Consider the following 20,433-nt stretch of genomic DNA (forward strand, 5'->3'; position numbering starts at 1 on the left):
CCTATTCCAAAGTTCTAAATTAGCATGGCTATTTCGAAGAAGGGGCCAGTGTAGACATAGCCCTTGGGACTGGTTTATTACCAAAACACTGTATAAATAGTCCATTACAAAAATCTCAAATAACACTGGATGGGAGAAATGAAGTGTAAGTAGTCCTTACAATCCCATATCGACAGCACATTTGATGATCCCACATCTTCCACCACATCCAGAGTCTTCCTTAGTCCTCTCCTATCTTTCTACCAGGACAGCCACCCAGCCCTTCCATTTGACCTGCAATCACACTCTTCCCTGCCGGAAACCTCATAGCAGTGGTGGAGCCAGGATGGGACAAGTGGGTGGGCCTTGACTTCTGGTGGGTAGGCAATGATGGGGCCACCTCCCCCCACACTCTAGCTGGCCATGAAGAAGGTCACTCTTGCTGGGGAAAGGGTTTGTAGGCTTGCCTGCCTGGTGCTCCCAGTGGGGAGTGGCATTGGGGCATTGGAACTTGCCCCATATCAGAGGGGAAGAGCCAAGATGACGTGTGGGTAGACCTGGATCAGTGTTCGCACTAAATTGCCAGGCAGCATAGCTTCACAAGTAATGAATCAGCCTTACCCAGTCAGAGGCTCAGGGCTCTATGCAGGGAGCTGACTGACTATGTGGGACTGTGAAGCTGTGCCATGCAGGTTAGAGGGAACACTGGCCTGGATCCTAAGTGGATGGGCCATGGCCCACTTTGCCACTGCCTCACAGCCTCTTTGCTGGGAGGTCAACTTCAGTACAGGAGCATCCCTCACTTCCCCTTCCCCCTCGCTGTTCTGCTCGGTCTAACTCTCCAGCAAGGTGCCAGCAAGTAAGCCCCTCTGCTATGTCCCTGCCTGCAGTCCTAGCTGGTCCTTGTCTTTGGATCTCCATGTTAGAAGGCAACACCACCTGCTGCTCTCTGCTCTTCAACCTCTCTAGCCCTGGCTCTCTGACTTGGGAAAAATCAGCAGGCAAACCCTTCTTGTTGCTCTCCTCCTTGATGCTTCCCCCAGGAACTTCTTACAGCTTTCTTTAGGCACCTTCTACAGACTCCAGCGCTAAATTACCAGATCTTTCTTCCCTCTAGAACACCTCTTTTAAGATAGACGAGTCTCCCAGGTGCATTGCTCACTCCTCTCGTAAAGGACCAGTAACTTTTTGTGACAAAGTTTTGCTCGGCACCTTACACACTCCATGCAAAGAAGAATCACAATGTCTCCCTTGCACTGACAGAACTTTACTTCCCTCAGCATGCTTTTCTGGGATTGCACTGCACTCTCCACACCAGCCCATGTATTAGGCCCAACACACTGGGGCACCTCTAAAAGCATAGCAAGAGGCCCACTCTCCCTGCATCCCAAAGAGTTCTAGAAGAAATTCTGTTTTCCTCACATGATCAGACAGAATTCAACCCAGAGCTCTCTCTAGGGGAGCATAACTTTGCAACAACCTTAATGGATGCACCTCAAAGTAAGAGGCATTGTGGTTTAAGACTCTGAACACCGGACTGAGAGTCAGGAGACCAGGGTCCTAACTCTGACACTCACTGACTACAGGGGTTGAAGGTACTGACTTATCTTTCTCATGATCTTTATAGCTACAGAGAAAATGTTCTGTATAGAGCAAGATACTGTTTTATTACTACAGCATATTCAAACTCCTTTCTGGCAATCAAAAGAATGGTGAAAACATAATATAAACTTATATGGTCCCCAAATTCAAAAGCAGTGGGCACCAACCATCATGATACTCCAACACATCAACACACTATTCTCTCTGGCCACTGACACACTGCTCTGGCAGTGTAAAGTTGCTTCACAACTCAACGTAGAATGTAATTTACACCCACTTTAAAATGGATTAGTGCTGCCAGAGTATAATGAAAACAAAGTCCTCATTTCCAGTTCAAAGTGATTGTAACATCAGTGGGATCCTACTCAACAAGATGCTGTGTGCGAATTCTCATGACTCAACATGAGTCTCATAAGTGATGTTCTTCTCAAAGCCCGCAGAGAGTCTGGTCTACACTAAGTATGTTAAGAGGTAGGTAACTTGCTAATCGAGTAGTCGATACAATTTGTATTGACTACCTGATTAGTCAATAAGAGAAGGCACTCTGTCCTACCTCATGCCAGGCCTGAAACCTACTCTCACTGTGGCTCTGCATTGCATTGCATTGCACTGCAGAGTCACAGCAGGGGTAGGTCCAGGTCCAAGCCAGAACTGAGCAAGCCCAGCTTCCATTCCAGGACCACTGCTCTGCTCTGCTCCATTTACAGTGCAGTGGGCCTAGCTCCTGGACCCAGAGCGAGCCAGGACTGAGCTGGGCTTGCTCAGTCCCAGCTTGTACCATATCCAGCAGCCTCCGGAGATCCCTTACGGACAGGGACTGCTGCTGAAGCCGCCTGTGTTCAGCCAGCCAGCCTGGGCTGCCATGGCAGCAGGCCCTGTCCACAGTGGCCAGGGCTGGCCATGGACAGAGGTTGCTCTGTGGGATGCAGAGCAGCCTGTGCTTGCAGTGAGCCTGGATCCATCACGGGCAGAGGCTGCTTTGCAGTAGCCTCTCTTGTCCTTCCCCTGCACTGCTGTCTCTATCTGATAGAGGCAGCAGTGTGGGGGAGGCAGGTGGCACCGCGGAAATGGTTCTGCAGGAGCCGGCTTTTAAGCCAGCTCCCTCCCCTCCCCCCACATGCTGCATCTGATAAATGTGTGAACAATAATGAAGACTGTAGCTTGCAAGCACCCTTTCCCACATGTTTGCAAAGCAGCAGCAAAAGAGCTCTCCTAACATGTTGCTTACCATGCCTGCCAACAAACTGAGTTTAACTGCCCAGCACTCTGCCAAGTATTACACCTTACTGGTAGGTACTCAATTTAAAATGCAATATTTAGCCTTGCATATAACAAATCTCTTTTGTACCGTACAGTGCATCAAAAGAGTTAACCTTCTGGTTCTTACAATGTATTGTCTCTAACGTCTAGACTTGTTTGTTTGTTTTTCTTTCCCAATGCAGCTGGAACAATCATTCTACCACCTGTCCTTGCTCCTCCAGCAGTTAGGCTTTCACAGATTAGAAGGCAAATAAAATGTACACAGAATGAAATGTTTAACAGCCTCATGTAATCTTCCCTTACTAACAGGCACAACCGAGTGTATGGTGGTGAACACTGTTAGAGGTCATCTGCATTGAACAGAAAGATAGGAAAGGATGCAGGGAACATAAACGTAAAGACTCAGGACGAGATGTTGAGGCTCCTGGGAAAGCAAACAGAACTGCTGAGGCACCTTATAGAGATGCCGGAAAAGCAGCTGTAGCACATTGATAAACCACTTGCCCTGCTCACCAAGTTTCATATCGTCCTCCCCCAGGGTATGTCTACACTACAACGTTAATTTGAACTAACTTAGTTCGAATTAGTTAATTCGAACTAAGCTAATTCTAACTAACGGATCCAGACTAAAAAACTAGTTTGAATTAGCATTTTGCTAATTCGAACTAGCATGTCCACATTAAGTGGACCCTGAACCGGGCTTAAGGATGGCCGGAAGCAGTGCCGGAAGGGCATCAGAGAAGAATTTAGAGCGTGGAGATGCTTTCTCAGGCTAGCCGAGGGCTGTGCTTAAAGGGACCTGACCCCCACCCCGGACAGACAGTTCTCAGGGATGCCCCGCTTGCAAAGCAGTCCTGGCTTAAATTGCCCGGACTACCCACACTGGGCACATCACACCACTCAGCCATCAGCCCGGCTGCACTTGCCGCAGGCTGTCATCTGGGGAGAGGGGGCAATTGGGGGGCTGCAGGAGAGCTTCCACCCCCAGAAGCCCGCAGAGCCAGACCAGTCCTCCCCATCGGGGGCTCATGCCCCATTCCTCCCTCACCTCCTTCCACTTACCCTTCCCTAGCCCCTCTTCTTGATGTACAAAATAAAGATAACGTGTCTTCCAAAATGGAATCTGTCTTTATTGAACAAAACTGGGGGAGACTGGGAAAAGGAGGTGGGAGAGGGGAAGAGAGAGGCTGGGAGAGGGGAGGGCAACTAAAATGATCAGGGGTTGGGAACAGGTCCCATATGAAGAGAGGCTAAAGAGACTGGGACTTTTCAGCTTAGAAAAGAGGAGACGGAGGGGGGACAGGATAGAGGTCTCTAAAAGCATGAGTGGGGTGGAGAGGGTGCATACAGAAAAGTTCTTCATTAGTTCCCATAAAGAAGGACTAGAGGACACCAAAGGAAAGGAATGGGTAGCAGGCTTCAAACTAGTAACAGAAAGTTGTTCTTCACAAAGCAAAGAGTCAACCTGTGGAACTCCTTGCTGCAGGAGGCTGTGAAGGCTAGAACTAGAACAGAGTTTAAAGGGACGTGCGATCAAGTCATGGAGGCTGGGTCCATGGAGTGGTATTAGCCAGGGGGTAGGACTGGTGTCCCTGCCCAAGGTTTGTGGAAGGCTGGAGAAGGATGGCAAGAGACAAATGGCTTGGTCACTGTCTTCGGTCCATCCCCTCCAGGGTCCCTAGGGTTGGCCGCTGTTGGCAGACAGGCTACTGGGCTAGATGGACCTTTGGTCTGACCCAGGACGGCCATTGTAAGCTCAGGGCTCAGGGTCGGGGGTCTCACTGGACCCCCTTGATTCTCTTGCACACCTGCTCCTGGGTGGCCAGGCTGGCAGCTCTCCTGCCCTAGCCGGCCACTTTCCTGCGCCTAGTGCGGAGATCGTGGTCGAGGTCCACGATGTCCGCACTAGCCCAGGTGGGTGCCCGCCTCTTGCGGTCCCGGGCAAGCTCCCGGGAGCCACCAGCCTGGTCCCGGGAAGAGGGGGAGGGCTGGGGGGCATCGGGTGGGTGGCTCGATCCGTGCCAGGTGCAGGGTCTGCTAGCTGGGTGCTGGCAGGCTTGCACCTGGCACGGGCACCGTAGCCAGCCTGTGCCCCTTTAAGGGGTCTGGGGCTGGGAGGGGGGCAGAAGAGTTTCCCTGGTGTTGGCCAGAGTGGCCACCAGGGAAACCTGGGGAGGGCTAGCCTCCCACTAGTTCGAATTAAGGGGCTACACACCCCTTAATTCAAACTAGCTAGTTCGAACTAGGCTTAATCCTCGTAAAATGAGGTTTTCCTAGTTCGAACTAAGCACTCCGTTAGTTCGAATTAAATTCGAACTAACGGAGCGCTAGTGTAGCGCCTATGAAAGTTAGTTCGAACTAACGTCTGTTAGTTCGAACTAACTTTGTAGTGTAGACATACCCCCAGACTTCCTAGAATGAGAGGAGTTGAAGGCCCAGCAAGCCTTTAACTCAGCTCCCAGGGATATTATCACAGCTTTGATTGCTACACAGAGTGATTGTAATAATCCACCTGTCCTTGTGTTCCCCCTTGCATTAGCACAGCCTGGCTACACCTGCAACTCCTTTTCCATCCAGTTATGTCTGTGTTTCCTAAATAAAAATACATTATTTCAGAACAATAGGGGCTTTATTCATTGTTCCAATTGTGTTGGGGAGAGGGTTGATTTACTGGGTAGTACCTGTACAATGGGGGGCAGCTTAGTAATGAGCAGGGCTCGACAAATAATATAATCTACTCGCCCGTGGCGAGTAGAGTGTAAACCAGAAGAGCCGGGTTTGGGCGATCTATGCATGCGCAGAACGATCTGCGCACGCACAGATCACCGGACAACGCAGCTGGCAAGCCCTGGTAATGAGCAACACACATAACTGTCACATCATTGTCTGGTCATTTATGAAACTGGCTTTCAAAGCCACTCTAATGTATACTGCACCTGAGTGTGCTCTCCTTATTGCTTGGTGTCTAGCTGCCCATAATTAGTCGCTAGGTGATGTGCTTCGATTTCTCACTCCACCAGAAATGTTTCCCCCTTACTTTCACAGATATTGTGCAGCACACAGCAAGCAGCTACAATAGGAATATTTCTTTCTCTGATGTCTAACCTTGTTAATAAACTTCACCAGTGTCCTTTTACGTGACCAAAGCACATTCTGCCACCATTCTGCATTTACTCAGCCTGAAGTTGAATGTCTCCTTATTGCTGTCTGCCTGTATTCAGCCTCATGAGCCATGGGAGCAAGGGGTAGGCTAGGTTTCCAAGGTAACTATTGGCATTTCAACATCTCCAATGGAACTTTCCAGTCTGGGAAGAAAGTTTAATCGTGCAGCTTTCTGAAGAGGCCAACGTTACTAAAGATGTACATGTCATGCACCCAGGGGCGGATGAGAGTGCCGCGGGGCCCAGGGCAGCGCCGCGGAGCCCCCCCTTTCACATGGCGCATGCACCGTGGCGCCACGGCGCATGCACAGGGCCTCGGGAAGCGCGGGGCCTGGGACAGCCACCCCACTCGCCCTGCCCTAAATCCACTGCTGCATGCACCTTTCCCAACCGTCCCATGCTGATTTCGGTGAAACAGTCCTTTTAATCCACTAGTGCCTGAAACACCATTGAGTACCCTTGCAGTTTATGTACTCTTTGGCAAGGCGGTGTAGTGTCAAAATAGTGATATGAATTCCATTTATCTTCCCACCAAACCTAGGGAACCCCATCATAGCAAAGCCATTCACTATGTCCTGCATGTTCCATGTGTCACTGTCATTCCTAACAGAAGGGTATTGATTGTCCTTACTACTTGGATCACAGCAGCCCCCACTGTAGATTTACCCACTCTAAACTGATTTCCAAATGAGCTGTCGGGGGTTCCACGGGGTTATTGCCACTCACTTCTCAGTTGCCAGTGCAGGTCTCATTCTGGAATTGCTATGCTTCAGGGTGGGGGGAAAGCAATTCACAAAGTTCCATGAAAGTGGCCTTACATATGCAAAAGTTTTTCAGACACTGGTCTTCATCCCATAGCTGCATAACTATGTGGTCCCACCAGTCTGTGTCTCATGAGGCCAGAATCAGTGTCATTCTGTCAATAGGCCCGACTGCTGCCAGTATATTCCAATTGCTCCACACAATTGGTTACTGGCTATCTGTGTTCGTGGCCTTTTCTATTTTCTTTTCTTTTCAGCATCTGAAGAAGTGAGTTATAGCACAATAAAACTTACACCCTAATGCCCTAATAAATTTCTTAGTCTAAAAGTGCCAATGGACTCCTTGTTGTTTTTGCTGAAACACAGCTACACCTTTGAAACATGCACAGAGGATACCTTGCTGCTCAGCTGGGAAGCAGAAAGTTTTCTTGCTTCATGTGCTATGGGACCAGACCTTCTCCCAGCACATGAAGCAATTCTGATATGGCTGCTCTTCCCCAAGAGGCAAAGGAAATGGGGGAGGGCAACCAGCCAATCATAGGAGGATTTCCTTGTAGGATAGAGTTTTTCTCCAGAAACCAGTAAAAAGGCCTGGATATCCACAGCTTATTAGGAAGACCTACAGAATGGCTGTTCAGGTTTATATTGGAACTAATAGTGTTGTGAAACTAAGTATCTTTTAAGTTTTGTTGGGGGCGGTTGTGTACAGACATCCTTCCTTCATGTAATCTTTTTATCAACTATTTACATTTTTATTCTTCCAACATTTATTCTATACACATTATTATATTTTCTAATTTGGGAACCTCAAACAGTTTTTTTTAAGAGTATGTTAGTTCCACTTTAAGATGTGCAAAATACATATTTAATCCACCATACACATACGCCCTGAAAAAACTATGCCTGTGCTTCTATGTAAATATAATATTTCAAAATATATAAATATAACTCTAGCTATACCTTCTCTTATGCTGGATATGTCATGAACACTTGCCCACATGAACAACATGTATGCCAAAAAATCTATTCAGTCTGGCCAGAAATACAGTATTTGCACTTGAATTATAAATTAATTCCATGTGCTAGTTAAAGTTGCACTTCATCAATAAGAAGTTTCCATCACTGTCTGTGGTATGGCATTACAGCATCTTTTTTCAGCTTTATCTAACCCTTTGGAGATTTGTTGTTCAACATAGCCAACATCCTCTAGAAAATTGTTTTGTTTAAGAATATTTTATAATTAGTTTTAAGAATCTGTGTTTGTATATGTATATGCATGTGTATACCGATATAAACGCACAGTAGGTATGCATTCTGTATTTTGATAATATGGTTGCTTTATAACAATGGATATTAAAATCCCACTTTTCAAGTATTAATAATTTTCTGAAATATTTTCCTTTAGGATGAAATTTCTCATGCTTATTCTAAATTCTGCAGTGATGGCTGCTGACAGGTTGAACAAGATCTGTTCAGATGAATTCTAAAAAATAGAAGTATAAATAAACACAGTTATACTAAGCAACAATATGTGAACTGGACAAACTGTCTTCACTTTTAAACCATTTCTGCATTCTGGTAACTCAAAATGCTTCATACATACATGACTATCTGTGACTATTTGACTAGTTCACAAATTGAAAAACTGATAGTTATTGTAACTGTGGTTCTTCGAGATGTGATGCATATGTGTGTATTTAGGTGAGTGCCCAGCAAACTGGAACCAGAGAATTTTGCCTAGCAATACATACAAGAGGTTGCACTCATGTCTCATACTCAGAGCCCCTCCCCTGCTAACATGAGGTAGCAAGATGTTGACACTCACCCCCATCTCTAGCGGGATCCAGCTCCAACTTCTCTCTGTTCTGGATCCTCTGCCACTGTACCACCTACTCTTCAGCAATGCTCTTCCCCCTCATCCCAGTGGATCTAAATTTTGGTGCACTTCAGGCACCCTGCCAATCAGGGATCAGCTCTGCCATGATGGGAAAGATATTTGGGGTGGTTCAAAGTCCTGGGTTCTCCCTTGAAGTTTCCTTGCACAGACACAGCAATCTTTAGCAGCAACTCAGAGTCTTAAGACCAGAAGGAACCACTAAATCATCTAATCTGGCATCTTATATTTTGTAGACCACCAACACTACTCAGCAAATGTACACTAAACCCAGCAACCAACACAAGACCAAAGAATTACAGCCCACAGGACACTAGACCCTTCAGTGCCACAGGCAGAGAACAGGAGGAACCAAGGCACACTTCAGAGTGAGGAACCTGCAACAGTGGGGACATGATTACCTGTTATGCACGGACTTGCAGAAAGCTATAGTAATGCCCAATATGCACATACTTGGCAACAGCAGGCCTTTAAGATATTATGTACAATTACTGTCTCTTGCACAACAGCAATTTTCAATCATGTATTTTTGATAGTATGTAACCCAAACACCTGTGGGGTGTGCTGTACTGTCTCATCTAGTGACACCGAGACTACTTAGAAAGAATATTGAGTCTGCTCTCCAGCCTTAGCGCAGAGCCAACTGGCTTTTAGTTCATGTGGTAAAGGCTCATGCACTGTGTTCCAGAAGTCCCAGGTTTGATTTTGCCCATAGATGACCGGGGGGGTCAGCCAGCATTACAAGCATACAAAAGATAAAATGAAATAAAACCTTATCTTATAATAATTTTAACTTTTCACCTTAAAAAGTTGTCATGTTTGATTAATGCCCACATCCAGGCTACGTGTGAATTCTGCCAAGACAGACAGGTATCTATTTTGATTTGGTTCAGTTGGTGATAACAGGAATGAGCCTGATGTTTAAAAGTTGATTTAAAAGTGCCACTGAATGAGGTTATTTTTATTATGTAATAAATCAACAGCATTATATATATATATTTTCAACAACAATCATATCCATTTTATTTATTCATTCATTTATTTATGTATTATTTGGGAGACTCCTATTTGTCAGGCTTTTTTTTTTAAACATTTGACAAGATACAGGATGACATTAGGGTTATTTCAGCAATGCAAAGCTGATGAATGACTTTAGCCAAAGTATTCTAATTTAATAAAAACTTTTGAAAGTATCTACTGTGACAAAGCTCCTCCCCGACCTTGGTGGGTCACGTGCTTTCAGACGGATTACTTGCCTCAGAGGCTCACAGTAGCCCTTAGTTTAGACACCAGTCTGCTGTTTGTAGAGTTATACTCATCATTGGCCAGCATGGGGAAAAGAGGGGAAACCTCTTCACAATCTCTGTTGTCCCTCCAAGTGGTACAGGGCAGGATAAACTCCTCTACCAAAGCCAGTATTTTTCCTCTACAGAAATGGGGAGTTGGGGGAGGAGGCAGACCTGGGACCGCCCTGTACTCCAGGGTGTGTCTATATAGCACCCTAAACTCAAAATAAAATATTCAATTTGCACTACGCAAATTATGTATCTTATTTTGATTGTATTTCAAAATAGGTTATTTTGAAATTTGGCATGTCTACACATTGCCAAATTTTGAAACAACATGCTATTTCAAGACATCCCTCGAGGGTTACAGGAATGCCGGAATAGCACGCTTGTTATTTTGAAAAAAAATTCAAAACAACAGGCGCTTTTAAAAGACACAGGGTAGGAAATAGCCTCTCTGTCTCTACACATACCCCAGGTTCCAACCTAGGGACCTTCTGGTAACATCTCTGGTATCAGCTGCATGACACCTACAAACTCCTGGGCCACTTCCCCATGGCCTGCCGTAGCACCTTCCTTACTACAGGATCTTCTGCTGTCTGGTAGCTGCTTGCACTTTCTCTTCCCAGACTCTCCACAGTATTTTCTCTTGTCAGCTCCTTCCTCACACACTGAACTAACAGAAGAGAAGTCTTTTTAAACCAGTGTCAACTAGGTCTTAATTCACTCCCAGGTGTTCTGATTAGTCTGACTGCCTTGAGTCTGGAAACCTCCTAATTGGTTCCAAATGTTTTAATTGGCCTAATCACAGTGATTGATTCTAGAAGGTTCTGCTGATTCTGAATCATCCCTTGTTAGTCTACCCTAGGATCAGGGACCTATTTAATCTAGGGCTAACATATTTCCCTTCTATCACTCTCCTGTCACTCTGGTCTGACTCTGTCACTCTACGAAAATAAATCTCAAAATACAGCACCTCAAAATTCAAAACAAACAACTATTCCTAAAGAAGATCATAGAATACTAGGACTGGAAGGGACCTCGAGAGGTCATCGAGTCCAGTCCCCTGCCCTCATGGCAGGATCAAATACTGTCTAGATCATCCCTGATAGACATTTATCTAACTTACTCTTAAATATCTCCAGAGATGGAAATTCCACAACCTCCCTGGGCAATTTATTCCAGTGTTTGACTACCCTGACAGTTAGGAACTTTTTTCTAATGTCCAACCTAAACCTACCTTGCTGCAGTTTAAGCCCATTGCTTCTTGTTCTATCCTCAGAGGCCAAGATGAACAAGTTTTCTCCCTCCTCCTTATGACACCTTTTTAGATATCTGAAAACTGCTATCATGTCCCCCCTCAATCTTCTCTTTTCTAAACTAAACAAACCCAGTTCTTTCAGCCTTCCTTCATAGGTCATGTTCTCTAGACCTTTAATCATTCTTGTTGCTCTTCTCTGGACCCTCTCTAATTTCTCCACATCTTTCTTGAAATGCGGTGCTCAGAACTGGACACAATACTCCAACTGAGGCCTAATCAGTGCAAAGTAGAGCGGAAGAATGACTTCTCGTGTCTTGCCCACAACACACCTGTTAATGCATCCCAGAATCATGTTTGCTTTTTTTGCCATAGCACCACACTGCTGACTCATATTCAGCTTGTGGTCCACTATAACCCCTAGATCCCTTTCTGCCATACTCCTTCCTAGACAGTCGCTTCCCATGATGTATGTGTGAAACTGATTGTTCCTTCCTAAGTGGAGCACTTTGCATTTGTCTTTATTAAACTTCGTCCTGTTTACCTCAGACCATTTCTCCAATTTGTCCAGATCATTTTGAATTATGACCCTATCCTCCAGAGCAGTTGCAACCCCTCCCAGCTTGGTATCATCTGCAAACTTAATAAGCGTACTTTCTATACCAATATCTAAATCGCTGATGAAGATATTGAACAGAGCCGGTCCCAAAACAGAAAGTGGAACCCCATTTGTTATACCTTTCCATCAGGATTGTGAACCATTAATAACTACTCTCTGAGTATGGTTATCCAGCCATATTCAACGGATATCACTGAAGTTTTAAAAACCATCAAACAAATAGACTAATGGACTAACTCAGAGGACATATATTCCAAAAAGAACTAAAAAAGTCTGAGAAAGGGGAGAGAGATAGGAAAGTCAAGAGTTTCAAAATCTCAATATATGAGCTGATTAGCCATTTTTCAATACCTAAGCCTTCAGCATTTTTATAATAGAACGACTATTAAAATTTTTCTTACCTTTATATATTTTACTAGTTTCTGTATTTGCCAGTATTCAGATGGCAGATCAGTGTTTCCTTCCTGGTGACGTTCAGGTTGTTCTTCATCTTCCTCACTCTCAGAGGAACTTTCACTAATTTCATCAGATTTTTCTGACACTTTACTGGCAACAAAAAGATGTCATCATTTACTTTAAGTAGTTATTGATTTAAACAGACACAGATATAACAGATTAGACAAGATTTTTCTTATTTTAAATTTAATTAGAATAAAAATTATAATCAGATTTATCAGCCGTTGATCAAGATTACAATTACTATATGTGCTAGAAGAGAATACAAGAATGGAAGTAAAGGGAGAAAAATGAATATATACCGTTTTGAAACTGATTGTTTTTTAATAGGTCCAGGAGAAAGGATATTGGCTTTTTTCTTGGTTTCTGGAACAATAGGTCTACTTTCTTTTTCTTCTTTGATAGCTTTGTTTGCAGCTTTGTCACTGAAAATATTTAGTTTTGTTAAACATCATATTTTGCAGTTCTATAAATATTATATCTGTTCTTCAATATCTGCACCATAATATCAGTATACTTATGTGTATAAATTAATCTGTGTAATTATTTTCATTAAGAAGTTACACTTTGTTTAAATTGATCAACTCTGCTGCACCGTATGATACCTGGAGTATATTTTTCCACTGGGCATTTTCAGTGGGGGTGAAATAGAATGAGAGTATTATAAAAATTAACAGAAGTTGCCAGGATTTGTACAATACCAAGAAATGTCTAAATAAATATACAGCACAACTGATTACTTGTTTGTTTTCACTAGAGTTCATTATATTACTGATTCCTTACTGAAGGCTCAGTCCTTGCTCCCCAAAGGTTTACCTGATAAAAAACAGGGGGAGGAAGACAATCAGTAGGAAGGAGGTATATGTCAATGTTTTCAAACCTAATTCTCTATTGATAGAAATGTAGCCGTGTTAGTCTGGGGTAGTTGAAGCACAATGCAGGACAATATAGCACTTTAAAGACTAACAAGATGGTTTATTAGATGATGAGCTTTCGTGGGCCAGACCCACTTCCTCAGATCAAATAGTGGAAGAAAGTAGTCACAACCATATATACCAAAGGATACAATTAAAAAAAATGAACAAATATGAAAAGGACAAATCACATTGCAGAAGAGGAGGGGGATGCGGGGGGGGGGGGAGAGGAAGGAAGGTAAGTGTCTGTGAATTGATGATATTAGAGGTAGGGAGAGTGGGATGTTTGTGAGTTAATGGTATTAGAGGTGATAATTGGGGAAACTGTCTTGGTAATGGGTGAGATAGTTCAAATGTTTGTTAAGTCCTTGTTGGCAAGTGTCGAATTTTAACTGTCATTCATGTTAAAATTCGACACTTGCCAACAAGGACTTAACAAACATTTGAACTATCTCACCCATTACCAAGACAGTTTCCCCAATTATCACCTCTAATACCATTAATTCACAAACATCCCACTCTCCCTACCTCTAATATCATCAATTCACAGACACTTACCTTCCTTCCTCTCCCTCGCCCCCCGCATCCCCCTCCTCTTCTGCAATGTGATTTGTCCTTTTCATATTTGTTCATTTTTTTAATTGTATCCTTTGGTATATATGGTTGTGACTACTTTCTTCCACTATTTGATCTGAGGAAGTGGGTCTGGCCCACGAAAGCTCATCATCTAATAAACCATCTTGTTAGTCTTTAAAGTGCTACATTGTCCTGCTAATTCTCTATTGTTAGGCTTCTACATCCAGATTTAGGCATCTAAATAAAATGGCCCCATTTTCAAGAAGCTATGAGGCATATCTACACTAGAAAATGATTTTGAAGTAACTCCTGAAATAACTATTTCAAAATAAGCTTATTTCCCAAGTAATACAGGAGTACAGATTTCAAAATAACCAGCCCATTATTTTGAAATAAAGGGCTTGGTAATGTGGACGCTCAACTTACTATTTCGAAATAACTCCATAACATAGACCAGGACTTTCAGTTCCAGTTGATTCAGACAGCTTTTGTGGGTGAACATAAGAACAGCCATACTGGGTCAGACCAAAGGTCCATCTAGCCCAGTATCCTGTCTGCAGACAGTGGCCAATACCAGATGCCCCAGAGGGAGGGATCACAACAGGTAATCCCCATGTGATCCTCCTCCGTCACCCACTTGGAGAGAAACAGAGGCTAGGGATACCATTCCCACCCATCCTGGCTAATAGCCATTGATGGACCTAACCTCCATGAATCTATCTAGCTCTTTTTTGAACCCTGTTAAAGTTCTAGCCTTCACCGTATCCTCTGGCAAGGAGTTCCACAGGTGCTCAGCACTTCCAAAAGATCAGGCTTCTTACATTTGAGGAAGCAAATCAAGATTTAGGTGCCTAAAATTCAGGCATCCAGAGTTGAAAATTTTGGCTACAAACTTCCTCAAAATAATCCTATTTGAACTAGACCGTATCTTTAAAAAAAATCCTATTTAAAAATTACCAGTGAGGAAAATTCACAACCCTTGGTATATATTGTTCCAGTGGTGAATTACCATCTCTGTTAAAAATGCACACCTTATTTCCAGTCTAAATTTATCTAGCTTCAATTTCCAGTCATTGTATCACACAATATCTTTCTCTGCTACACTGAAGAAATCATCATCAAATATTTGTTTCCCATATAGGCATTTACAAGCTGTAAATCAAGTCATCTATTAACCTTCTCTTTGTTAAACAGATTGAGCTCCTTCTGCCCATCAGTAGAAGGCATGGTTCTTCTTTGAACCCTCTTAAATTTATGGACATCCTCTTGAATTGTGGGCACAAGAACTGGACATAGTATTCCAGCAATAGTTTCACCAGTGCCAAATATACATGTAAAATAACCTCTCTACTTCTACTTGATATATCCCTCTTTATGAATCCCAGGATCACATTAGCTTTCTTAGTTGCAGTGTCACACTAGGAACTTATGTTCAGCTGATTACCAACCATGACTTCCAAATCCTTTTTAAAACACTGCTTCCTAGGATAGGTGCACCCTATCAGTATGGATTATGTTGTTTATTCATAGATATGTACATTTACATATAGGCATATTAAAGGCATATTTTTCACTTGCACTCATTTTACCAAGCAATCTAGAGCACTCCATGTCAGTGACTTGTTCCCCCATTTTTGTGTGATCAGAAAATGTTATCAATCATGGATTTATGCTTTCCTCCAAATCTTTGGTAAAAATGTTAAATACCTTAGGGCCAAGAGTAGATCCCTGTGGTATCTCATTAGAAACACTAATGTTCAATGATAATTCCCCATTTGAAGTTATATTTTGAGCCTTATCAGTCATCTTTAATCAAGTTATTGTGTACAGTGTTAATTTTATATTGTTCTAGGCTTTTAATTAAAATAACATACAACACCAAGTCAAATGCTTTACAGAAGTTACAGCAACACTATTAGTTTTATCAAGTAATCTAATCAAAAAAAGGTATTGAGTTAGTTTGCATATTCCATTTTCCATAAGCCCATGTAGATGGGTATTAATTATATTATTCTCCTTTTATTCTTTATTAATTAATTCTATATCAGCTGCTCTATTTTCTTGCCCAGGATCCATATGAGATTGATAGGCCCATAAATATTTTCAAATATTGGCACAACATCAGTTTTCTTACAGCCTTCTTACCTTTCCCAGCATTTCAAAACTTCCTGAAAAGCAACATTAATGGTGCAGTGAGCTCCTTGGCTACTGCTTTTAAAACTATAGCAGAGGGCTAAAGCAAAGTCTCATTTTAGTAAGATGTCAGTACTTACACAAAATATAATACAGTAGGGGTACGTCTAAACTACATGGCTCCATCGACGGAGCCATGTAGATTTGTTGTTTTGGCAAAGGTAAATGAAGCCGTGATTTAAATGATCGTGGCTTCATTTACATTTAAATGGCTGCCGCGCTGAGCCAACAAACAGCTGATCAGCTGTTTGTCCGCTCAGCACACTAGTCTGGACACTCCCCTGCCGACATCTAAGCCCTTTGTCGGCAGCCCCGGTAAACCTCATCCCACGAGGAATAACGGGGCTGCCGACAAAGGGCTTTGATGTCGGCAGGGGAGCGTCCAGACTAGTGCGCTGAGCGGACAAACAGCTGATCAGCTGTTTGTCGGCTCAGCGCGGCAGCCATGTAAATGTAAATGAAGCTGCGATCATTTAAATCGCGGCTTCATTTACCTTTGCCTATGTGTCTAATCTACATGCCTCTGACGACAGAGGCATGTAGTCTAGACACAGCCTAAATGTACATGCCTTAACATAGGCCTCTATTCTGCGGAGGTACTTGAAAGGTTTCTAGATTCTGCCAATGTGGACCCCTTTACAGGGTAAGGCTCTTAGTATGCAGCATCAGAATAAATAATTAAAACTAAACAGCTGTTAAAACTGTTGTATGTTGTTCTTCTCCCATCCCAACTAGCAAATGCCTTGACCATCAGCATTACAGCTCAGTCATTGCAGAGACTTTGGCCATTATCTTTGAAAACTCATGGAAATTGGGAGAGGTCCCAGATGATTGGGAAAAGGCAAATGTTGTGCCCATTTTTTTAAAAAAGGAAAGAAGGACAATCCTTTTAGACCCTATAGACTGGTCAGCTTCATCTCAATCCCGGGAAAAATCATGGAGGGGATCCCAAAAGAATCCATTTTGAAGCACTTGGAAGAGGGAAAAGTGATCAGGAATAGTCAACATAGATTCACCAAGGACAAGTCATGCCTGACCAACCTGATTAGCTTCTATGACAAGGTAACTGGCTCTGTAGACATGGGGAAGTCGATGGATGGGATATTCCTTGATGTTAGCAAAGCTTTTGATACAGTCTCCCACAATATTCTTGCCAGCAAGTTAAGGAAGTATGGATTGGATAAATGGACTGCAAGGTGTCTGGAAAGCTGGCTAGATTCTCAGGCCCAACTGATAGTGATCAACAGCCTGATGTCTGGCTCGCGACTGATTTCAAGCGGAATGCCCCAAGGATAGATTCTAGGGCCAGTTTTGTTCAACATCTTTATTAATGACCCAGATGAGGAGATGGATTGCACCCTCAGCAAGTTTGTGGATGACAGTAAGCTAGGGAAAGAGGTAGATATGCTGGAGGGTAGGGATAGGGTGCAGAGTGACGTAAGCAAATTGAAGGCCAAAAGAAATCTGCTGAGGTTCAGCAACGACAAGTGTAGTGTCCTACACTTGGGACGGAAGAATCCCAAGCACTGTTACAGGCTCGGGACTTACTGGCTAAACAGAAGTTCTGCAGATAAGGACCTGGGAATTACAGGGTATGAGTCAACATTGTGCCCTTGCAGCCAAGAAGGCTAATGACATATTGGAATGCATTCGGAGGAGCATTGCCAGAAGATCTAGAGAAGTTATTACTCTTCTTTATTCGTCACTGGTGAGGCCATATCTGGAGTACTGTGTCCAGTTCTGGGCCTCCCCACTATAGAAAGGATGTGGACACTTTGGAGAGGGTCCAGCGGAGGGCAACCAAAATGATTAGGTGGCTGGAACATATGATCTCCTTTGGAACATATGATCTACAAGGAGAGGCTGAGGGATTTGAGCTTATTTAGTTTACAGAAGAGAAGAGAGAGAAGGGATTTGATAGCAGCCTCCAACTTCCTGAAGGGGGGTTCCAGAAAAGATGGAACAAGGCTGTTCTCAGTGGTGAGAGATGGCAGAATAAGAAGCAATGGTCTCAAGTTACAGTGGGGGAGGTCTAGGTTGGATATTAGGAAAAAACTATTTCATGGAGGGGAGGAGGAAGAGTACTGGAATGGGTTACTAGGGAGGTGGTGGAATCTCCATTCTTACAGGTTTTGAAGTCCTGGTTTGACAAAGCCCTGGTTGGGATGATTTAGTTAGGATTGGTCCTGCATCAGGCAGGGGGCTGGACTTGATGACCTCCTGACATTTCTTCCAGCCCTAGGATTCTATGAGCTCTTTTCTTTTCCTCTTTCTTTGTAGGAAAAAAAAGACTGAAGGAAGACTGAAAAGGAAGAGGGCAGAAAGAATAAAGAGTTCATAAAGATAGAAGCAAAAAGGAATGCCATTCCTCTTCTATTTCTCATAATCCCAGCATCCTGAGTTCCAGAAACAGCACAACTCCATTTCCAGGCTTTCTGTCACTGACTAGCCAACTAATAACGCCATCTTTCAGAGTGCTTTTCCTGACTCTTCGGCTATGTCTACACTGGCCCCTTCTTCGGAAGAGGCATGCTAATTTATAACTTTGGAATAAGGAAATGCGCGAGGGATTTAAATATTCCCCGCGGGATTTAAATACACATGGCCGCTGCTTTTTTTCCTGGCTTGGGGAAAAGCCAGAAAAGAGCGTCCAGACTGGCGGGATCCTCCGGAATAAAGCCCTATTCCGGAGGATCTCTTATTCCTTACTTGGAATAAGAGATCCTCCGGAATAGGGCTTTATTCCGGAGGATCGCGCCAGTCTGGACGCTCTTTTCCGGCTTTTCCCCAAGCCGGAAAAAAGCGGCGGCCATGTTTATTTAAATCCCGCGGGGGATATTTAAATCCCCCGCTCATTTCCCTATTCCAAAGTTATAAATTAGCATGCCTCTTCCGAAGAAGGGGTCAGTGTAGATGTAGCCTTCCAGTCACTTAGTCCCTGCTTTTACACCCACTTGTTACCTCCTCTATTGACTGACTTTATAGGGACTGTCAGACAGGTGCCTCTTCTTCATCTTGCTCAACTGTTTCAGATAGTCCCAAAGCAGCAATTTTCCAAGGCTCCAATGAAGGGAATCAGGTAAGCATCTACTATGGGACCTCCCATTCTAATATGTTCTTATCGTCAACTTCCTCCTTCTGCAAAATGACCACTTAATCCTAGGCCTCACCTCAGACATTCATCCTCCAGTATCACATGGACTTGACTCCTTTGGCACATCCTAATTTCAGAAAAAGAAGGCCCATCTCCATTGTAAGTAAATTCTCTTCTGTGTTTTCTATTTCTTGTCAAGGTACAGTTAGCCAAGGTAATTGCTATGTAGGTTAGGAGAAGTGAGTTATAATGACAAAGGAAGATTACTTACTGGCAGTCCAGTTTATTGTATTCCTCTTCTCCCCTCAGAAAGTGTTACTTGGAATTGGTTGCCTATTCTTTCTGTACCTTAGAAAGAACTTTTAATTTAGGAAAATGGTTGAATTGAGGCCTAAGTATTGCTGATAACTATAAGATCTTGCTGCCTCCTTCCTGACAGATGGAGCTCCATCATGATGATGTTCAAGACTCTTTTCAGGTAGGATAGCAGAAGAGGATTATAAGAAACTGGATTACAAAGTGAGCAATCTTCCCCTAAAATGTTTTATAGAAGCAGGACCCTGAATTTTATTTTGTATATGTTTAATTTTTTTTTTCAACTAACGAAAGTCACAAGACAATGTGTTTCCAAATCATTATTCTGAATTAGCAAAGTCTACTGTAAAACTCAGTTTGTCAAATAATTACATACTCCCGGGAATCAGCAAACCCAACATTCTTCCATTTCAGAGACGGTTCTAATTTCTTGTCAATGGGTTTGCTTTTTACAGGAGGGCTCTTCGTCCTCTCAAATGCATTCTTTTCTGAATAATCGTGAAACTTCTGAGATTGGCCTAAATCCTCAGCATCAACTATTTCCATATGGCGATAATGCTTTTCATACGTTGGTTCTTCAAAAAACGTATAATCCTATAAAGATGGAGAAATGGTTTGTCAATCATATTGCCACATGAATAATACACATTAAAATACATTATAAGACGACATTCCAAGGTACATTACTTCAACAATTATATGTGGCATATGCAGAATTTGGAATGCATTTTATTATGTGCATTTAAATTGCCTTAAAAGAATGCAGCATTCATATTAATTTAAAAATTCCTACAATTAACACATTTGCCACCATATACAAATGACAGAGTGGGGGAGGGGTTGTCCGGGTTTGCCAAAGAAGGATAGCTCTGCTTGATGGTTGGTGGAGGGTAGGGAAGGAGAGGGCGTAAGCCAAAGACTGCTGCAAAAAGGTGAGCACTAGGAAGCTTTGGAGCACTGACTCACTCCCTCAGGAATGTGGGGTCCAAAAGAATATAAAGAAACAAGCTCTAGGTGGAGGAAGACTCTGTGTTCCATGTGGCAAGCAAAGCCAGCAAAAATCAG

At 43.2% G+C, this 20,433-nt stretch overlaps 1 protein-coding gene across 10 annotated transcripts in view; it reads right to left on the reverse strand.

Annotated features, from left to right (window-relative positions):
- Nucleotides 1-20,433, reverse strand: part of ODAD2 (outer dynein arm docking complex subunit 2) — a 240,845-nt gene that overhangs the window by 168,393 nt on the left and 52,019 nt on the right. For all 10 annotated transcript variants that reach the window (XM_075922571.1, XM_075922574.1, XM_075922569.1 and 7 more), the window contains 3 exons: nucleotides 19,745-19,962; nucleotides 12,579-12,701; nucleotides 12,222-12,366 (listed from right to left, as the gene is read on the reverse strand). In XM_075922571.1, coding sequence (XP_075778686.1) covers nucleotides 12,222-12,366; nucleotides 12,579-12,701; nucleotides 19,745-19,962 — 486 coding nt within the window. The remainder of the gene's footprint in view (nucleotides 1-12,221; nucleotides 12,367-12,578; nucleotides 12,702-19,744; nucleotides 19,963-20,433) is intronic.

The sequence above is a fragment of the Pelodiscus sinensis genome, chromosome 2 (genome assembly GCF_049634645.1).
Source record: "Pelodiscus sinensis isolate JC-2024 chromosome 2, ASM4963464v1, whole genome shotgun sequence".
NCBI lineage: Eukaryota > Metazoa > Chordata > Testudines > Trionychidae > Pelodiscus > Pelodiscus sinensis.